This window comes from Hetaerina americana, unplaced genomic scaffold, assembly GCF_022747635.1.
Source record: "Hetaerina americana unplaced genomic scaffold, ioHetAmer1.1.p SCAF_10, whole genome shotgun sequence".
Lineage (NCBI taxonomy): Eukaryota > Metazoa > Arthropoda > Insecta > Odonata > Calopterygidae > Hetaerina > Hetaerina americana.
Window position 1 is genome coordinate 16,618,947 of NW_027286070.1, and position 19,487 is coordinate 16,638,433.

Genomic DNA, 19,487 nt, shown 5'->3' on the forward strand with positions numbered 1-19,487 from the left:
CCAACCAAGTCAGAGGTCACAGGTTCGATTCCTGCCTAGGTGGGTTTTCCTCCACCTACGGCTTGGGTGTTTGTAATTATCTTTAGTGTAACGTATAGTGGTTAGGCCGAAGAAAGGGCTATGAGGTCTCAATCTCACCCCAATAAAGTTGTTAAATAAATAGATACCTCTTTCACTTCTTTCGCATATGCATGGAAAAGCATGGAAGGCCCACCTGTCTTAATCCTTCTGCCTATTCAGATGCTGGGGATCGGGATGGTGTGGTGGCTAATGTACTAGCTTTCCACCCAGAGGTTTGAATCCTGGTGGTGGCAAATATTTTTCAGAGGTGTTGCGATTCCTAATTGAGGAACTTTGTGGATGGCACTTTCAGTTAGCATGCCATCCATCAGACAGGTTGTTAAGCTGCAGACCCCTTGGTACCTTTCGTTAAGATTATGCTAATTCCAACGCTGGGTTTCTCTCCACCCGTCATCCTTTCCTATCTATCCCTTATGGTACAAATGACATCAGCTGTCATTCACCTTCCATAAAAACTACTACTTTTTCAGATCCACTAAATACACCTGAGCAGTCTGAGGTATGTGCAGGTTTTGGATAAGTTGTCAGTTCCTCCAATTTACTCCTATCTTCTGTAATAAATTAATTCGACCCGATTCACTCCATCACTTGCCTTCTCCATCTACAAAATAAGCAAATCCTGATTGCACTTAATGTTAATTTCCATTGATAAACTGATAACTGCTATTGTATATTTCTACCCTTACTGAAATTAATCTGATCGTCTTCATTTGCCCCCTCTCAATCCTTTCATTGATCATCCTAAATACTACACTAGCTAAGTTAAAAGTAAAACTTATTGTCATAGTCCCCTCCCCGGACTACAACCTTGGCATGGTGGAAGGGCTTGTGCGTCCCGATGACCCCTAGAGCTGTGCTGGCGGGAGTAATAAAAATTGCTCCTGGTAGGGTCACCCATGCCAGATAGGTCGAAGGTTAGGAGCCAGACGAAAGGTAGTCCATGCAGCGTCTGTTCCTCAGTGAGGCGGCCGCAATGGCATCTGACCCCAGTGGGGCGGCCAGTAAGTGATGGTGTCACGTTAAAAACACTATTGAGGAAGGCAACGGGAAACCACCTCGATTATCATTCCCAAGAAAAATATGATGGACAATAGAGATATTTTGAGTCCTGGCAACCACGGGGCTCGGCCCAATCAGCCGTGTGTCGTGCCCGGCAGCGGGGGAGGCAAGGCTTCCATGGTCGTCATCCCACGAAACCCTTGCAAGGGAAAACCAGCAGCAGCAGGACAGAAGACGCAGGAGAAGAAGACCAAATTAGTTAGAATAGGAACCGGGAATGTTAGGACAATGATGAGGACAGGGAAATTGGAGAATGTTAAGCGAGAGATGGAAAGGGGAAATATAGATATTTTAGGTCTATGCGAGGTGAGATGGAAAGATAGCGGGGATTACTGGAGTGATAAGTATAGAATAATATACAGCGGTGGGGACAAGAGCCAACGAGGGGTTGCCATAGTATTAAATGAAGAGGTAGGAAGAAGCGTAGTCAACATAGAGCAGGTAACGGATAGAATACTACTAGTGGAGATAAAAGCAGAACCGACGAACTTGGTTATTATTCAGGTATACATGCCACCGAGCAACCATAAGGAAGAAGAGGTAGATAGGATGTACGATCAGTTAGAGGACATAATCGCATGTGTTCCTGCAGGGAAACATTTGATAGTGATGGGGGATTGGAATGCGACGGTAGGCGAAGGAAGAGATGGTGACGAGGTCGGGGACTACAGTTTAGGCACGAGGAATGACCGCAGGGAGAAAGCTGTTGAGTTCTGCAGGAGACAGGGGCTAGTCATCACCAACACTTGGTTTAGACACCACAAAAGACGCAGGTATACATGGAAAATGCCAGGTGACTCAGGAAGATATCAGCTAGATTATATCCTGGTTAGACACAGGTTTAGGAACAGTGTGATAAATTCCCACAGCTTCCCGGGAGCGGATGCGAACTCAGACCACAATTTAGTTGTTATAAAATTTAGCGTACGTTTCAAAAAGATAAGGCAGGGGCGGCGAGTTAGAAAATGGAATGTAGAAGCATTAAATGGGTTGAAATGGAAGGAATACAAACAGGCGGTAGAGAAAATCATGGAGGATGGTAAAGGGCTTAGTACTATCGAAGAAAAATGGGAAAGGATCAAGAAAGGGTTGTCTAAAGCCACAAAAGACACTATTGGAACCGTTAACGCTAAAAGGACTAGGAAACCATGGATCACGGATGAGATGATTACAAAGATGGATGAGCGGAGAAAATGGAAGAATATAAATAAAGAATTAGCCAAAATGAAGTACAAAGAATTGAACAATAAATTGAGGCGGGCAACAAATAGAGCAAAAGAAGCATGGTGGAAGACGCAGTGCGAGGATATGGAAAGTCTGCAGAGGGAGGGTGAAATCGGTGCGCTGTACAGCAAAGTTAAATCGTTATCGGGAAGTAAGAAAGGAAGAGCTATGCTAACAGTTCGAGATAAGGCGGGTAAGGTAATAGTTGATGCAGGAAAGATCCAAGAGAGATGGAAGGAGTATATAGAAGAACTGTATAGTAAAGAACTCAGACCAACAAAGTTAGACATTGAAAAAGAAAATGACGTAGAGGAAGACAGCTTAGGTCCAGGCATACTACACAATGAGATAGAAAGGGCATTAAGGGAGATGAAACTAAATAAGGCCGTGGGGGTAGATAACATTCCCGCGGAACTATTAAAATGCTTAGGAAAATGTGGGAGGAAGAGGCTATATGGGCTGATCCGTAGTATTTATGAGGAGGGAATCTGGCCGGAAGACTTTGTGAGATCAGTTTTAGTTCCTAATCCGATAAAGGTAAAGGCCACGTCATGTGAGGACTATAGGACCATTAGTTTGATATCCCACGCAGCGAAAGTTGTTCTCAGGATCATAAACAAAAGGATAGAGAGTAGGGCAAATGATTACTTAGGGTATGATCAGTTTGGGTTTAGGAAGGGGAGAGGCACGCGTGATGCCATTGCAGTAATTAGATTATTAATCGAGAGGAATATAGAACACAACCTGGAGGTATTTGCCTGTTTCGTAGATTTCGAAAAAGCGTTTGATAGAGTGAATTGGGAAAAACTAATGAGTATATTGCAGAAAATATGAATAGATTGGAGGGAAAGGAGGCTAATCCGCAACCTGTACATGTCTCAGACTGCTCAGGTGCGGGTGGGAAACGGGGAGTCAGGATGGGCAGTGTTAGGAAGGGGTGTAAGGCAGGGTTGCCCATTATCGCCGTTGATGTTCAACCTGTATGCAGAGGAAATGATCAAAGAGGCATGGGAAGAACTCGAGGGAGGAATGAAAGTGGGCGGGGAATTCATAAAATCAGTTAGGTTTGCTGATGACCAAGCTTTAGTTTGTCAGTCAGCCAAGGGGCTGCAAGCATTGCTTAGTCAATTGGAAATTCAGTGCGACAGGTATGGGATGAGAATCAATATTAATAAAACAAAGGTTATGCGATTTACTAGAAAGAAAAAGGCCGAGCTTAACATTAAAATAGGTGGACAAAAAATAGAGCAGGTAGAACAGTTTACGTATCTCGGTAGTGTTTTGGACCAACACGGTCAAAGTAGTAGGGACGTAAGGAGAAGAATTGCGCTAGGCAAAGAGGCTTTCACAAGGAGGAGGGAGTTGATGACAGGGACTTTGAGTAAGGATGTTAAGAAAAGACTCGTAAAAACTTTGATATGGAGCGTAGCTATGTACGGTGCGGAAACGTGGTCATTGAAGCAGGAGGATAGACGTAGATTGAAGGCTTTTGAAATGTGGGTGTGGAGAAGAATGGAGAAGGTCAAATGGACAGAGAAGAAAACAAATAAGGAAGTACTTGGTATGGTGGGCGAAAGGAGGGGTTTGTTGGGAGCAATCATATGGAGGCAGGAAAAGTGGATGAAGGGGGTGTTGACCGGCAGTGGGATGTTGAAGACTGTGATAGAGGGTAGAATGTTGAGGAAAGGGAAGGAACAGGATAGGGATGTTGGACGGGATGAAGGGAGGAAGAAAGTACTCAGAGATGAAGAGGGACCTGATATAGAGTAGGATGATGGATTTTGTGTTTTATTAGGAGTAATAAAATATTTGTTTGGTAGTTGTGTCCATCCAAAAACCTACCTTAACCGGTAGATTACCTTAGAAAAAAAAGTTGTACTAGTCATCATGCGGCTGCATCTCCAGTTTTGGGAAGGGAGCTAGCACTAATCTAATGAAAACTTCCTGCAAATACCTCCCTCATAACTTCTATGAACCCTCTCTTCTATGATCCTTATTTCATCACTCATCATTTTCTCTACAGCCAGCTAATTCTCATTTCTTGTCGTCCCTATAATGCTTCTACATTCTATTTTCTCAACTACTTCCCTGTTTTATCCTCTTGAATCTCATGTCACACTTTAATAGCTCTAAATTATGATCTGCATGCACTCCCAGAAAACTGCAAATAAATCACACTGTTCCTAAATCTCTGCCTAACAATAACATAATCTAACTGATATCTCTGTAACTGATTCTTGATCTGATTCCCCAGGCATTTTTGAGAAGGGCATGTTTAAAGCAAGTTTTCATTTTGGTTTATTGAGCCTCATCTCTTGCAGAACTATGCTGCTTCCACCTGGCAGTCATTCCTTATTCCTAAATAATAGTCCCCAACCTCACCTTCACAATCATTCATCATAATTACCACTTCCTTTGCCCACCAGATCATTCCGATCCTCCATCACTGTCAAATATCAACAGTGTGCAGATTCATCTTACACACCAAATTTAATGTTCATTTTTGGTGATTTTATAAGTATTTGAAGATGATAAAATATCAAGAAATGGCTAAGTGAAGAAAAATATTTAATTTTTTAGTGTAACCATGATGTTCTTTAAAGTGGTCAAAAAGTACTAAGTGTTAACATCTATAGATTAATGGCGTATGTTTTTCTTGAAAACATTGATTAAAAATGTTGATCATGATTTGTAAAGTTGTATTGACGTAAGCACTTTACTATTTGAACATCATCACTTCTTTCCCTTGGTATCATGTACAGCTGCTACTCAAACTTGTCAACACACTGAAGGTACTTTGTTTTGATGGTGATCTAGTATATTTCATTGCTGAATACTACCAGTAACAACAATATAATTTAACATACGGGGACTGTCCCAAAATAAATAGAATGAAAGAATATTTGCGTAATAAATCACATGCATCATGAATAAATCTGCCCAACATGATCACTTATCCCTAGATTCACAAAAGCTTTTTCAATTTCAATTGGTATGAATTTTTCAAGTAATGCCAACTGAAGTAAGTTTCCATTTATTATAGTAAGTATTTAGTATAGTAAGTATTCCCATCAGTTTGTGCTAATGCTCACTGTTTAAGAAGACGATAAGCATTCACAATTATTGGTCATGATACTAATTTCCTTCCTAGTAAGTTAAATTTCCCTGAAATACCATATATTTATAGTGACATCAAAGTAAACCAACCTTTTTCTTCCATAAGTAGGCATTAGGCTCATTATAAATTCTTTTTATACTTTTTGTGAGGTTACTTAATATTCAGTGATGTTGAATTAGTTTCCAAATGTTGGAAGAAGAGACTTTGTAGGAATAGTGATCAGGTTCATATATCCATTCTGTGTTTCTTCCACAACGATCTGAAATCCAGGGAAGTGTACCACTGATTTTTAGGTTGAAATACATCCCTTGGATTTAAATGTCTCTCCTATTTGCTGAAACTTTATTGCATGTTTTTAAACCATCTTTTTAAACCATCACCCAAAATACCAATTGTAAAGAAGTCTCTTGGGAGTATGAATAGAAATAAATATTTAGTAGCTTATGGATTCATGAGCCCAGTAATGGATTTAATACTAACAAAAATTACAAGGATTCTCAAATCATTTTTTCTCTTACCCATAGGTTGCTAGTGGTGAGAAATTGCCGAAATCGCAAGAAGAATTACGTATAAATGGTCATTCATTTGAGTCTCGAATATATGCTGAAGATCCTGCTGGTGGTTTCCTGCCAGGTGCTGGGCAGCTCCATTACTTATCTACACCTGATCCAGGCCCTGATGTCAGGATTGAAACAGGTTAGTTTTGTAGTTTGTTTGGAAGATAAAAAATTGCTCACCTTGGTACCATTAAGGTACCGAGGCATGCTTATCCTCATTATCCCCTTTAGATTTGGCTTTTGAAACCCAGTTTAAAAATCCACTGATGGAAGAGATTTGGATTTGAGTCGCGAAGGTTGCATGCTTCTGCTAAATATTGTGTAAAATGAGTAAATATTCATCAATTATGCTCACATTTTTACAGTATTTTAATGGGGTTTTTTTGACAATGCTTTTAATGGTGGATACACGCAACTTGTATTTAAACTATCTTGCTTGCTTTTGGTGGTCCAAATCCATTGTAGGCTAAGATGCCTCATATGCTTGGTACAATGTAACAGTTTTCCATGATCTCCACATCATATTCAGCCTGCTGTTTTGGGCTTAACACTTCTTGAAGGCTGGTGGACTTTCTGAATGGTAAACAAGCAAGGTTTTAATTTCCAAGTTGCCGCTTGCATTTCCGCAAAATAGCAGGATTAGATGGCCTTTCATTGGCTGGTGGATAAGCTGTGCTTTCTCTTCCACTGCTACATGTAGAAACATAGGTTAGCCTCGGTATTTTTTTCCAGAAGAGACCGTTCTTGTCCCAAATAAAAACATTTTCAGGCCGGTAACCCTCAGAATCTGCAGCATAGTCCTATTTTGGAATGGTCATCAGTTGCTGTCTCGTTCTCTTTTATCTCGTCAATGTCAAGAATTTTGTGCTACATTTGCTTACTGTGCTGACTTGCACCAAGCTGCAAATGATGATCCAGGTTTTCTAAAAATTGTCATAACTGGAGATAAGTCATGGGTCTACAGCTATACCGTGAAACAAAAGCCCAGTCTTCCCAATAGTTAGTTGACGAGGTACTAGAAAATGGGACGAGGCAGGTGATGACCATTCCATAAAAGGACTTTGCTGATTGTTTTGAAAAGTCGAAGAAATGCTTGGATAAGTATGCGAGGTTTCAATGGGAGTACTCCAACATGGACTAAGGCCTCATTGTTCTAGGTAGGCTGTATTTTGCAAAATATTGCATGGCTGGATTCTTTCTGGACCAACCTTATATTGTAGCATGTAAATAAATCAATCACTGGATTGGTTGTGCCTTATTAGCTGTAATTATAGAGATATGTCATGGCTATCATAGTAGATGAAGGATTTTGTTTAATTTGGATCTATGTTTTTAAATGGGGCACCTGCTGGGCTTTATAGGTTTTGTAAGAAATACCTCATTTTATAAGGTTTTTCCTTATAAAACCTTATATGCGTAATTACCTTTTCAATCAGTTAAATCGCTGTGGTGTTAGATATGTTGATATTTAAGAAGAACTCTTTCATTTGTTTGATGCAGGCGTGAGGCAAGGAGATGAGGTGTCTGTTCATTATGACCCAATGATAGCCAAATTGGTTGTGTGGGGTGAGAATCGTTATAGTGCCCTGCAAAAAATGAAAAGTCACTTATCCTCATATAATGTAAGTATTTTCAATAATTTAAATGAATGTTTGATGAAATATATTTAGTTTTTCATTTAATGGTAGGATAGCTGCCATATGTTAATGTTAAAGGATATCATATTTTATAAAACTGCATCTTAAACTCTTTATAGATTGTTGGCCTTAATACAAATGTGGATTTCTTAATGGACCTCTGCAGTCATCCTAGTTTCATCCAAGGAAATGTCCATACTGACTTCATAGAGGAACATTACAAAGAGCTGTTCCCCCAAAAAGGAATAACATCAGCGCTAATATCTCAGGTAAGTGTGGGTATTGCTGTAAGGAATGGTTGCTATACTTTCTGGTAATTAAATGCAACCAATTTAATAGTTTTGTGGGTTTTATTTTTTTATGGTAAAATATGATAGATTCCTATTTAACAAGGGTGAATTTCAGGTTTTCACTAATCGTTCAAGTCCTGTTGGAACTCAGGATTCAAAATTTGATAAAGTAATCAAATCCCAATTTTGTTAGTAGATATTTCACCATCGAGTAATATTTAGCGCCCATAACTCCATCTACAGTTTAATTCTTTCTATGGAGATAATTGTCGAAGCAAAATTACACATGTAATTCAGGGTAGGAGGTAAATATACTCCCAGAAAATTAGTATGCGCACTATATTTTTTGTATGGCTTTTACAAAAGATGCTGACCATTTATTAGAAGGTTCTGTCATATTACCTCCAGGTTGTAGTGAAATATTATATTTTGGGTTATTTAATATTAAATATACCATATTTATGGGTCGCGGTAGTCCAGTGGGTAGAGCGTTGGACTGCTGACCGTAGGGTCCCAGGTTTGATTCCCGGGCAAGGCACTCTGGGCACCTGCAGCTCCACCCAAGCTGAAGTGATTTTTTTGAGTACCAGGTCTTCCTGGGAAACCATAACCGGCATAGGGAAAGGAACTGGCCCCCCTACCCTGATGTGTGAATTTTCACACGCCGTATAGGGCTAAGTACTGGGTGATCTCTACCATCACCTACTAAACTGACCTTCGGGTTGATTACTGTGTTTATGGTTTTTTTTATACCATATTTACATGGTTCAGATATACCAGCATATAAAATATCTTTTATTATAAGTTTTTATGGAAATATCAGTCATTAATTTTTCACAAATTTGCATTATGATTTTTTGCTCTAATTTAATAGCTTTGTGTGTCTATAAAAGTGTAATGAGGGAGTGTTGTAGCTAGGTACAGCCTTTTTATTTTCAACCTCTAACCTCAGAAATTCATCTCCAGAACTAAATGAAAAATCATTGGAAGCATTTTATTCACAAACGTAATCTTTGTATTATTAATAATCCTTATATACATTATAAATCCAACATTTCTTAAATGATTTCACAACTCTCACATGTCACAGCATTCCATGAAGTTTTGACCCTGTCACAAGTCTGCGAAATGCTTGGTCTCTTCCTCCTTCCTGTAGATGTCACTGCAAAATCTGTAGACTGTATCCAACTGTTCCATTTCTCCTTCAGTAATCCTTTGTATAGTTTATTATTGCAAACATCTAAAGCTTGAAGCTGACTTGTTAGTCCACCTCGAATTACAATTATGTACGTGAGTTTTCTTTAATCTTTACTGCTTCTATTCTGTGCCTCCAAAACAGATAGCTGACTAAGTACTGTCAAATAAGGTTCAGAATACCAAGACCGCACATTGTCTATCCAAAATTTCATCCCCCTTTCATCCATCCAGCCCATATGATGAATGCACTCGCACAGAGTGCATAGACCCACCTGTAGGCAAGGGTTTAGACAATTACACTTTTTGCATCTTTAGAATCTACACTTTGTTTGATGATATATCAAATATCAGTCCATGTTTCCTATTTGTGGAAGTTCAAAATTCTCCCTTTTATTGCATTAATTACAATTTTATGCAACTCTTCTAGTCTTGTCTTCATATTTTGTTGGTAACTTTCATTCACTTATGGTATCAGTCCTAATACAATGCTTCAATGACCACGTTTCCTATATACATAGCTACGCTCCATATCAAAGTTTTTACGATTCTTCTTAATATCCTTACTTAACGTCCCTGTCATCAACTCCATCCTCCTTGAAAGCCTCTTTGCCTTGCACAATTCTTCTCCATACGTCCCTACTACTTCGACCATGTTGGTCCAAAACATTTCTGAGATACATAAACTGTTCCACCTGCTCAAGTTTTTGCGCTGCTATGTTAATGTGTAACTTAGCCTTTTCCTTTCTAGAAAATCGCATGACCTTTGTTTTATTAATATTGATTCTCATCCCATACCTGTCGCACTGAATTTCCAATTGACTAAGCAATTCTTGCAAACCCTTGGCTGACTGACAAAGTAAAGCTTGGTCATCAGCAAACCTAACCGATTTTACAAATTCCCCACCCACTTTCATCCCTATTTCCAGTTCTTTCCATGCCTCTTTAATCAGTTCCTCTACATAAAGGTTTAACAAAACTGGTAATAATGGACAACCCTGCCCTACACCTTTACTTACACTGCCCATCCAGACTCCCTGTTCCCAACTCGCACCTGAGCAGTCTAAGATATGTACAGGTTGCGGATTAGCCTCCTGTCCATCCTATCTATTCCTATTTTTTGCAATATACTCAAAAGTTTTTCCCAATTCACTCTATCAAATGCTTTTTCGAAATCTACGAAACAGGCAAATACCTCCTGGTTGTGTTCTATATTCCTCTTGATTAATAACCTCATTATTGCAATTGCATCATGTGTATCCTTCCTAAACCCTAACTGATCATCCCCTAAGTAATCATTTGTCCTACTCTCTATCCTTTTGTTTATGATCCTGAGAACAACTTTAGCTGCGTGGGATATCAAACTAATGGTCCTATAGTCCTCACATGACGTGGCCTTTACCTTTTTTGGAATAGGAACTGCAACTAATCTCACAAAGTCTTCCGGCCAGATTCCCTCCTCATAAATACTACGGATCAGCCCATATAGCCTCTTCCTCCCACATTTTCCTAAGCATTTTAATAGTTCCGCGGGAATGTTATCCACCCCCACAGCCTTATTTAGTTTCATCTCCCTTAATGCCCTTTCTATCTCATTGTCTAGTATGCCTGGACCTAAGCTGTCTTCCTCTACGTCATATTCTTTTTCAATGTCTGTGTTGGTGTAAGTTATTTACTATACAGTTCTTCTATATACTCCTTCCATTTCTCTTGGATCTTTCCTGCGTCAACTATTATCTTACCCGCCTTATCTCTAACTGTTAGCATAAATCTTCCTTAAGTTCCCGATAAAGATTGTACAGTGCACCAATTCACTCTTCCTCTGCAAACTTTCCATCTCCTCACCATCTTCTACCACGCTTCTTTTGCTTTATTTGTTGCCCACCTCAATTTATTGTTCAACTCTTTGTACTTCATTTTGCCTAACTCTGTGTTTACATTCTTCTAAGGTTTTGAGTAATGAAATCATCAATTTTCCTTATTTTGCTAATCTTCTGGTAAATGAGTGAAAATAGTGATCATATCTGTTGTGCCATTTAGTGCTGTTGCACTTCTATCCTTCTGGTGACAGTCCCTGAGAGAATGTTAATTGTTAACATGTTCACAATGGCAATCTGTCATGGGAAATTGAACTAGGTTATTGATACGAGGGTAGGCTGAAAACTATTGCACACATTCTTGTAGACCACAAATAAAATGGTCTTCAGTAGCACTCCTGTATGCATGTGGAAGTAACATTCCCCCTCAACACGCATGAGCATGTTTGAGGTCATTTTATTCATCCAGTGTTCTAGTGCTATGTCAACACAAGTTGAACTGCATGCCGATGTCAAATTTTTGACTGCTGATAAAGTGACTCCTACTGAGAATCATTGTCATTTAAAGGCTGTTTATGATGATAATGCTGTTGATAGGTCTACTGCAAATTGATAGATAGTAAAATTTCATGGTTGAGAGCAAGAGAAAGTTCAAAAGACAGCCATATATGCAAAATAACTTACTTTGACTGTGTTTTGGGATGCTCACCGAGTGAATGTGACATTATCTTAAACGAGGGGCAACGCTTAAGTCTTAGCGTAGCCCCTGGATTCAAGAAAATCTGGAAGAGTTTTTCAGTGATGGAATGAAAACACTTGCTACACGTTGGGAGGAATGTGTTGGCCTTAACAGTGACTATGTCGAAAAATAACTGTATGATTTTGAAACTTAAGAATAGTACTTTTTGCCCGATCTTGCTATTAGGCTTTGTTTTTTGTCAACAAGCATGTGTGCATTAGTCATCAGCCTACCCTCTTATTTGATTTGGGTGACAGATACACTTAAATGCAAGGGAATTTGGCATGGATATATGCCAAATTCCCTTGCATTTGGTAGGAATAAAATGAAAACATCATATTTGACCTTATATCCATAATTTTTGAGTCAACATTATGGATATGATTTTTCTTACATATTACTGTTGAAATATTTTTGTTTTTATTCTTCAACAAGCAAAACAAATGTGGTACTGTTAAAAATATTTTATTATATTATTTTATTATTAGTTATAGGACTCATTTTTTTAGTCCATTTGCATGCTTAAATCACTGGAAATGGGAAAAATAAAAATAAATAATGTTTATTCATGATGAAATTTCTAAATTGTGTGTGCAAATTTTAAATTTATTTTTTGAAAAAATATTTTTAATGCTATCCATAAGGCATCCTATTTTTTACCTGTGCCTAATTGAGTTTTTGAGGCACTCTGGTGACCAAGGTCTCCTCGCAGGAAAACTTCACATCTGGAAAATTGATTTCATGATAACATAGCCTCTGCCCAATTACAAATTAAAACTGTAACCTCTGTGCTTTTAGCAAGTTCACTGTAATACTTGCAGTGATAGTCATATTTGTGGCATCCAGTTATTTTACTTGTCTAGTTTCACCTTTTTATGAATTTTTATTGTATTTATTTTTAATAGTGAATATACTTCCTATCTTTAAAAATGCCTCTGACCATTACTTTGAGTTTCCATGTTTACTTTCAGGTTGCTATTGGATGCATCTTAAATGACATAAATCAAGCTAAAAAGGCAGCTGTATTATCCATGGACCCATTCAGTCCACTCTTTACTGTGAGAGGAATTCGTGTGAACCATCATCTTAGACAAGATCTCAGCTTCATCCATAATGAGAAAGGTTTTCTAATTTAGTTTTTATGTTTAATGTTTATCAATTCAAATTTTTAACTATCTTATGAAAACATTGATCAGCTGATTCTCAGTGCCACATGGTGCAATGTATATGTGAGTGCTCAAATATACATTGCACTTGCATTGAGTGCTCACAAGCTGAATTAGTGGCCAGTCAGCAATCATTGCAGCCATAGTTCACAATGGACTACTATATGCAAACTTCATTCTCATTACTACTTGTATGCATCTCAAGTGAGTAATTTTTATCAAGAAAGATTAAGTTACAAAGCCAGACAAGAAGTGCTGTATCCTTGAGGTATATGTTCCTTTTAATTTTAAAAGATAAGGCTCTCATACCTATCCTGTATTTCCCCAATTACAGCCTAGTCTGTAAATCCTGTCCCTAATCTCCCACTTTTGAGGCCCACTTAAAAAATATAAATTACCTAACAGGCATCATCCTTTGTGCGCAAAACTAAATTTTTATGTCAGATACAGATTATTTAGATATGCCAATGACTAATCTGAATTACATAGTGAAAAATTGAGTGAGCCTTCAATATTTCTTAGCAATATTTTAAAAACATAGTCTTTTACCATTTGATTGATGAATAGAGGTCTTTATATGGGCCAAATTGAGATCAAATGGTCCCATCTTCCATTTAACCCAATTTAATAAGATATAAGTTGTTTTTATGGTACGGAGAATGGTAGGGAGTAATGGAGGGGAAAGAGGTATAGTTAGGTAAAGTGAGGAAGGGGTTCGAAAGAATGAAAAGAGGTAGAATGCATCCAGAATTGAAGAAGGGTTTATTATACTGTAGGTTGTTGGGTTGAGCCATGGTAGACTAAGATAAGATTTTTTGGAGGTTTCCTTCCAAAATCCACCTCAAATGACAAGCTGCCAAACGGTACAGCAACAGTTCCTTTGTCCCTCCTAACAAAACAAAACCCCACATACTATTGTGCAATAGGCCCATCTTCAATTGTGTGTACTTCCTTCCTCCCTTCATTCCATCCAACATCCCTATCTATTCCTGCCCCTTCCTCACTTGCCTAACGTCCTCCCCTATATTGGAGTGTTCAATATCCCATTGCCAATCAGAATGCTCCGCATCCACCTTTCTTCTACCCCTGTGAAAACATGAAATTACCATAAAATTAAAATGTCATCAGCTGATCATAAATGTTTTCCCTGCCAAGTCTGCTACTAAATACTTCAAGATGTTGTTCATCCTTATTGGCAGGTATAGGTCCCACTTACAAAATATTGTCACATGAAGTTTTATGGGCTGCAAATCCTCCTTTCCAAGATATTATGGTGATGTCAAGCCCATAATCAGAGGGAAAATGTCATGTGAAGTAATTACATTATAATAGCATAGTAGTTATGTATGAGGGCGATTGAAAAAGTAAGGTCTCCTATTTTTTTCATGAAAAATCAAATTTATTCTCAACTTTGCGTACATCGTTGGAAAGGTTGAGCATTTAGCTATTTTTCTGCATAGTTGCCTTGACGATCAATCACTTTTTGCATCCTTGTAAGCAGCTTTTTAATACTGGCATCATACCTTTCTCCCACCACGTCGCGAAGCCAACTGATGACTGCTTCTCCGATATAAATTCATCACCATTTAGTGGAAGTGTACGGTTGTACCACTTGTTTCCCACTCTTAGAAAACACCTTGGAGGACAGAAATTCAATTGAGACAAGGAAGTACAAGAAGCAGTCATCAGTTGACTTCGTGACGCGGCGGGAGAAAGGTACGATGCCGGTATTAAAAAGCTGCTTACTAGGATGCAAAAAGTGACTGATCGTCAAGGCAACTATGTAGAAAAATAGCTGAATGCTCAGCCTTTCATACCATGTACACAAAGTTGAGAATAAATTTGATTTTTCTTACAAAAAAATAGTAGACCTTACTTTTCAAATCGCCCTTGTACATATTATTTCCTAATTTTATAAATCTAAATTTTATAAATATAAAAGAAAAAATTGGTAATATTTTCCCCAAAATAAAATTTATTAGTGCCACTGGTTTCAATGAAAGTACATCATTGTCAGGTGGCAGTCATCACTCGAAGTCCAGTATATATGCTGAACAACAAGTAAGGGAAGTAGGGGAAGAGGGGTGAAGATGGAGGAAAATTGGAAGGCAGTATGGGTGACTACATATGTGAGTGGAGGATGGGGAGGGGAAGAAAAAGTAAACAGGTGCAAAGTCATTCTAAGTCCGAAGAGAGTAAGGTAGCTGGATGGAGGTGGATTTCCCACTGGGTGGGTGTCCCGTGAAGCGGCACCAAATTCCTAGGGCCGTGGAGAAAACGGAAGATATCGGGGGTTTTCCCCACAGTCGTTGACTGGCCATCGGCATGGTATCAATGGACATTGGAGCGCACAAGGGTAAACTGATGATTAAGGGTTGGAATCACTTATCTATTGTAGTTCCAAGGGGCAAGCCCGAGCGAAGGTTAGCGGAAGGGTGAAGGAGGGATATTTCACATATTTAAATTTAAAAGCATCGCTTCCATCCAGCTACCTCATTCTCTCCAAACTTAGCACCTGTTTACTTTGTCTTCCCCACCCCCTTCCCTTTCTCCACTCGCATACCGAGTCACCCATGCTACCATCCAATTTTCGTCCCTCTTCCCCTACCTTTCCCTTACGTGCATTTTAGCATATATACTGGACTCCTTGTGATGACTGTTACCTGACGATGATGTACTTACATTGAAACTGGTGGCACTTAAAAATTTTATTTTGTGGAAAATATTACCAACTTTTAATTTTTTAATTAACTATGCAGTTATTGTTGTGAATATTTATCCGAAATGAAAACACACTGATACCGCTATCATTTGTGCACAAAAGTTTTCCCATTCATCAATATTTTATCCCACATCTGCCACAAAATTTGGTTTGTATTCAAACAGATAGGCCAACTATCACAAAAAGGATATGTATAGTAAAAGTAATCATTATTTGGGTTTATTCATTGTATTTTTTTTCATTATTCCACTTTAGATCTGGTGGTGACAGTTACACATCAAAGTGGAAACCATTATGGTATCACATATCAAGATGAAACACAAAAAGTCACTGTTATGGATTCCCAGGAGAACCTTGATGGCAGCATTTCTTTGGTTTGCAACATTGGAGGAGGTATTCATAAATCTAAAATTGTCATATCTGATGCAGATGTCGCAATTTTTACCAGGGTAGGTATCATTTCTTACATCATTGTTACCAACTTATTTACCTTGTGCTAGCCTCAGGAAAAAATGGCACTTAGACTTAGCAAATGTTTGACTTGCTATGGCTAGAAATATGGATTGGAACTTGGAAAAACAGAAAGAGATTATCATATATGAAAGTGGATTAATGGCTCACTTGTCCAAATTTAACCCTATTTCATACTAAACTACCCGTACTTCACCTCAAGACAGACCGTATTTTATGGTCAATAAGACCATACCTCATATAATTGGGGAGAGGGTCTTTATTACTCTTAAAAACCCATGCTAGTAGAGTTGAGGTAATTCCATATAAGTTTTTGGAAAGTGTTGGGTGTTCAATTAAAAGTCCTGAACCCAAAAGATCCTATTTAAGCACATGTTATAGGCCACCTGTTAACAGGGATATCTACATCAAAACCCCATAAGCCACCAAGATGGGTGGCAGGGGGTGCCGCACCAAGAGGAAGAGATAAAGGATGAGGAGGTTAGGGTTTTTCAAATGGATGGGGTAAAGTGGGGGGAACCTGCAAAAAATATATATAAATATACTCGTGAAACCATAAGCAGTCCCTACCTTGTAGGTTAATACTTATTGTGTCGAGCTGACTCCTGGGGGATTTTGATTACAAGCATTCTGATCTCTTATTGTTCTTGGTAAAAATGACCATTAAAACCTGTCAGTCTTGCAGTCTATCTCTCTAATCTTATATTTGTGATCCCTCTGCCCGTAATATGTTGGGGTTTGTATTATGTTCTTGATGTCATCGGAAAAGGACCCATCTTGAAATGTTTTTAATAAGGTTAATCTTTATTGTAAATGCCATTGTGATGATACACTGTACAGGACAACTGTTTGAACACAATTTTTTCAAAATTGTCTAATCCGGCATATAATACTCCCGTGTATTCCAGAAGTTTCTAACTTCATGAGTAACTTGCAATGTAGGACTTTATCAAAAGCTTTTTTTAAATTTAGGAATATCAACTCAACTGGAATATTACTTTCACTGCAATGCATTATATCATGAAGAAAGAGTGCGAGTTCTACCTTTAAGATCTCGCAAGATCTACCTTTACAGAACCTGTGTTGGTTATTCATCATTAATTCTTGGCTATCTAGGTACCTCAATATGGAACTAACAATTATGTGTTCAAGAATCTTACAGGAGATGGAGGTGGGCGTTATTGACCTATAATTACTGGGGCCTCCCGGTCTCCGTTTTTAAATATGAGCATTACATAAGCTATCTTCCAGCTGCTTGGCACGTTTTCTTCTGCTAATGATTTCTTAAATATTATTTCAAGATAAGGGGCAATTTCACAACGACAGTTGTTTATACATGCGAGCTGGTATCTCATCAGGCCCCAGAGATTTGTTGGGGTCGATGTTTTTAAGGAGTAACTCTATTCCGAGGATGGGAAATTCGATTGCTTACATTCGCTGCAGAAATGTTTTCAGAAGGTTCCCTGGTATATTCTGGGAGCATGTATTGAAAACACTGTGGAAAAATGTGTTTAATATGTTGGCTTTATCTAAACTACTTGTTACTTTATCCCCCTTTCCGTTGTTCAATGAGTTTATGGTGGACTTTTTTCCCTCCACTTCCCTGACCTAGAATCTAAACATCTTTGGGTTATCATGTTAATGTTCACATAATTTTATTTTTTCCTTTTGAATTCTGCTAGTGCCTTCCGGAAGGCCCTCTTGGCAGTGGACCTAGATGCTATGTAATTTTTTGTGTGTGTGTGTGTGTGTGTGTGTGTGTGTGTGTGTGTGTGTGTGTGTGTGTGTGTGTGTGTGTGTGTGTGTGTGTGTGTGTGTGTGTGTGTGTGTGTGTGTGTGTGTGTGTGTGTGTGTGTGTGTGTGTGTGTGTGTGTGTGTGTGTGTGTGTGTGTGTGTGTGTGTGTGTGTGTGTGTGTGTGTGTGTGTGTGTGTGTGTGTGTGTGTGTGTGTGTGTGTGTGTGTGTGTGTGTGTGTGTGTGTGTGTGTGTGTGTGTGTGTGTGTGTGTGTGTGTGTGTGTGTGTGTGTGTGTGTGTGTGTGTGTGTGTGTGTGTGTGTGTGTGTGTGTGTGTGTGTGTGTGTGTGTGTGTGTGTGTGTGTGTGTGTGTGTGTGTGTGTGTGTGTGTGTGTGTGTGTGTGTGTGTGTGTGTGTGTGTGTGTGTGTGTGTGTGTGTGTGTGTGTGTGTGTGTGTGTGTGTGTGTGTGTGTGTGTGTGTGTGTGTGTGTGTGTGTGTGTGTGTGTGTGTGTGTGTGTGTGTGTGTGTGTGTGTGTGTGTGTGTGTGTGTGTGTGTGTGTGTGTGTGTGTGTGTGTGTGTGTGTGTGTGTGTGTGTGTGTGTGTGTGTGTGTGTGTGTGTGTGTGTGTGTGTGTGTGTGTGTGTGTGTGTGTGTGTGTGTGTGTGTGTGTGTGTGTGTGTGTGTGTGTGTGTGTGTGTGTGTGTGTGTGTGTGTGTGTGTGTGTGTGTGTGTGTGTGTGTGTGTGTGTGTGTGTGTGTGTGTGTGTGTGTGTGTGTGTGTGTGTGTGTGTGTGTGTGTGTGTGTGTGTGTGTGTGTGTGTGTGTGTGTGTGTGTGTGTGTGTGTGTGTGTGTGTGTGTGTGTGTGTGTGTGTGTGTGTGTGTGTGTGTGTGTGTGTGTGTGTGTGTGTGTGTGTGTGTGTGTGTGTGTGTGTGTGTGTGTGTGTGTGTGTGTGTGTGTGTGTGTGTGTGTGTGTGTGTGTGTGTGTGTGTGTGTGTGTGTGTGTGTGTGTGTGTGTGTGTGTGTGTGTGTGTGTGTGTGTGTGTGTGTGTGTGTGTGTGTGTGTGTGTGTGTGTGTGTGTGTGTGTGTGTGTGTGTGTGTGTGTGTGTGTGTGTGTGTGTGTGTGTGTGTGTGTGTGTGTGTGTGTGTGTGTGTGTGTGTGTGTGTGTGTGTGTGTGTGTGTGTGTGTGTGTGTGTGTGTGTGTGTGTGTGTGTGTGTGTGTGTGTGTGTGTGTGTGTGTGTGTGTGTGTGTGTGTGTGTGTGTGTGTGTGTGTGTGTGTGTGTGTGTGTGTGTGTGTGTGTGTGTGTGTGTGTGTGTGTGTGTGTGTGTGTGTGTGTGTGTGTGTGTGTGTGTGTGTGTGTGTGTGTGTGTGTGTGTGTGTGTGTGTGTGTGTGTGTGTGTGTGTGTGTGTGTGTGTGTGTGTGTGTGTGTGTGTGTGTGTGTGTGTGTGTGTGTGTGTGTGTGTGTGTGTGTGTGTGTGTGTGTGTGTGTGTGTGTGTGTGTGTGTGTGTGTGTGTGTGTGTGTGTGTGTGTGTGTGTGTGTGTGTGTGTGTGTGTGTGTGTGTGTGTGTGTGTGTGTGTGTGTGTGTGTGTGTGTGTGTGTGTGTGTGTGTGTGTGTGTGTGTGTGTGTGTGTGTGTGTGTGTGTGTGTGTGTGTGTGTGTGTGTGTGTGTGTGT

General features: G+C 39.4%; 1 protein-coding gene across 1 annotated transcript in view; it reads left to right on the forward strand.

Moving 5' to 3' along the window:
- The window catches only part of Mccc1 (Methylcrotonoyl-CoA carboxylase 1), a 34,522-nt gene that overhangs the window by 10,144 nt on the left and 4,891 nt on the right, over nt 1–19,487 (forward strand). Inside the window, exons 6-10 of the mRNA XM_071598416.1 lie at nt 6,007–6,178; nt 7,540–7,661; nt 7,796–7,945; nt 12,688–12,838; nt 15,860–16,053. Of these exons, the coding sequence (XP_071454517.1) occupies nt 6,007–6,178; nt 7,540–7,661; nt 7,796–7,945; nt 12,688–12,838; nt 15,860–16,053 (789 nt within the window). The remainder of the gene's footprint in view (nt 1–6,006; nt 6,179–7,539; nt 7,662–7,795; nt 7,946–12,687; nt 12,839–15,859; nt 16,054–19,487) is intronic.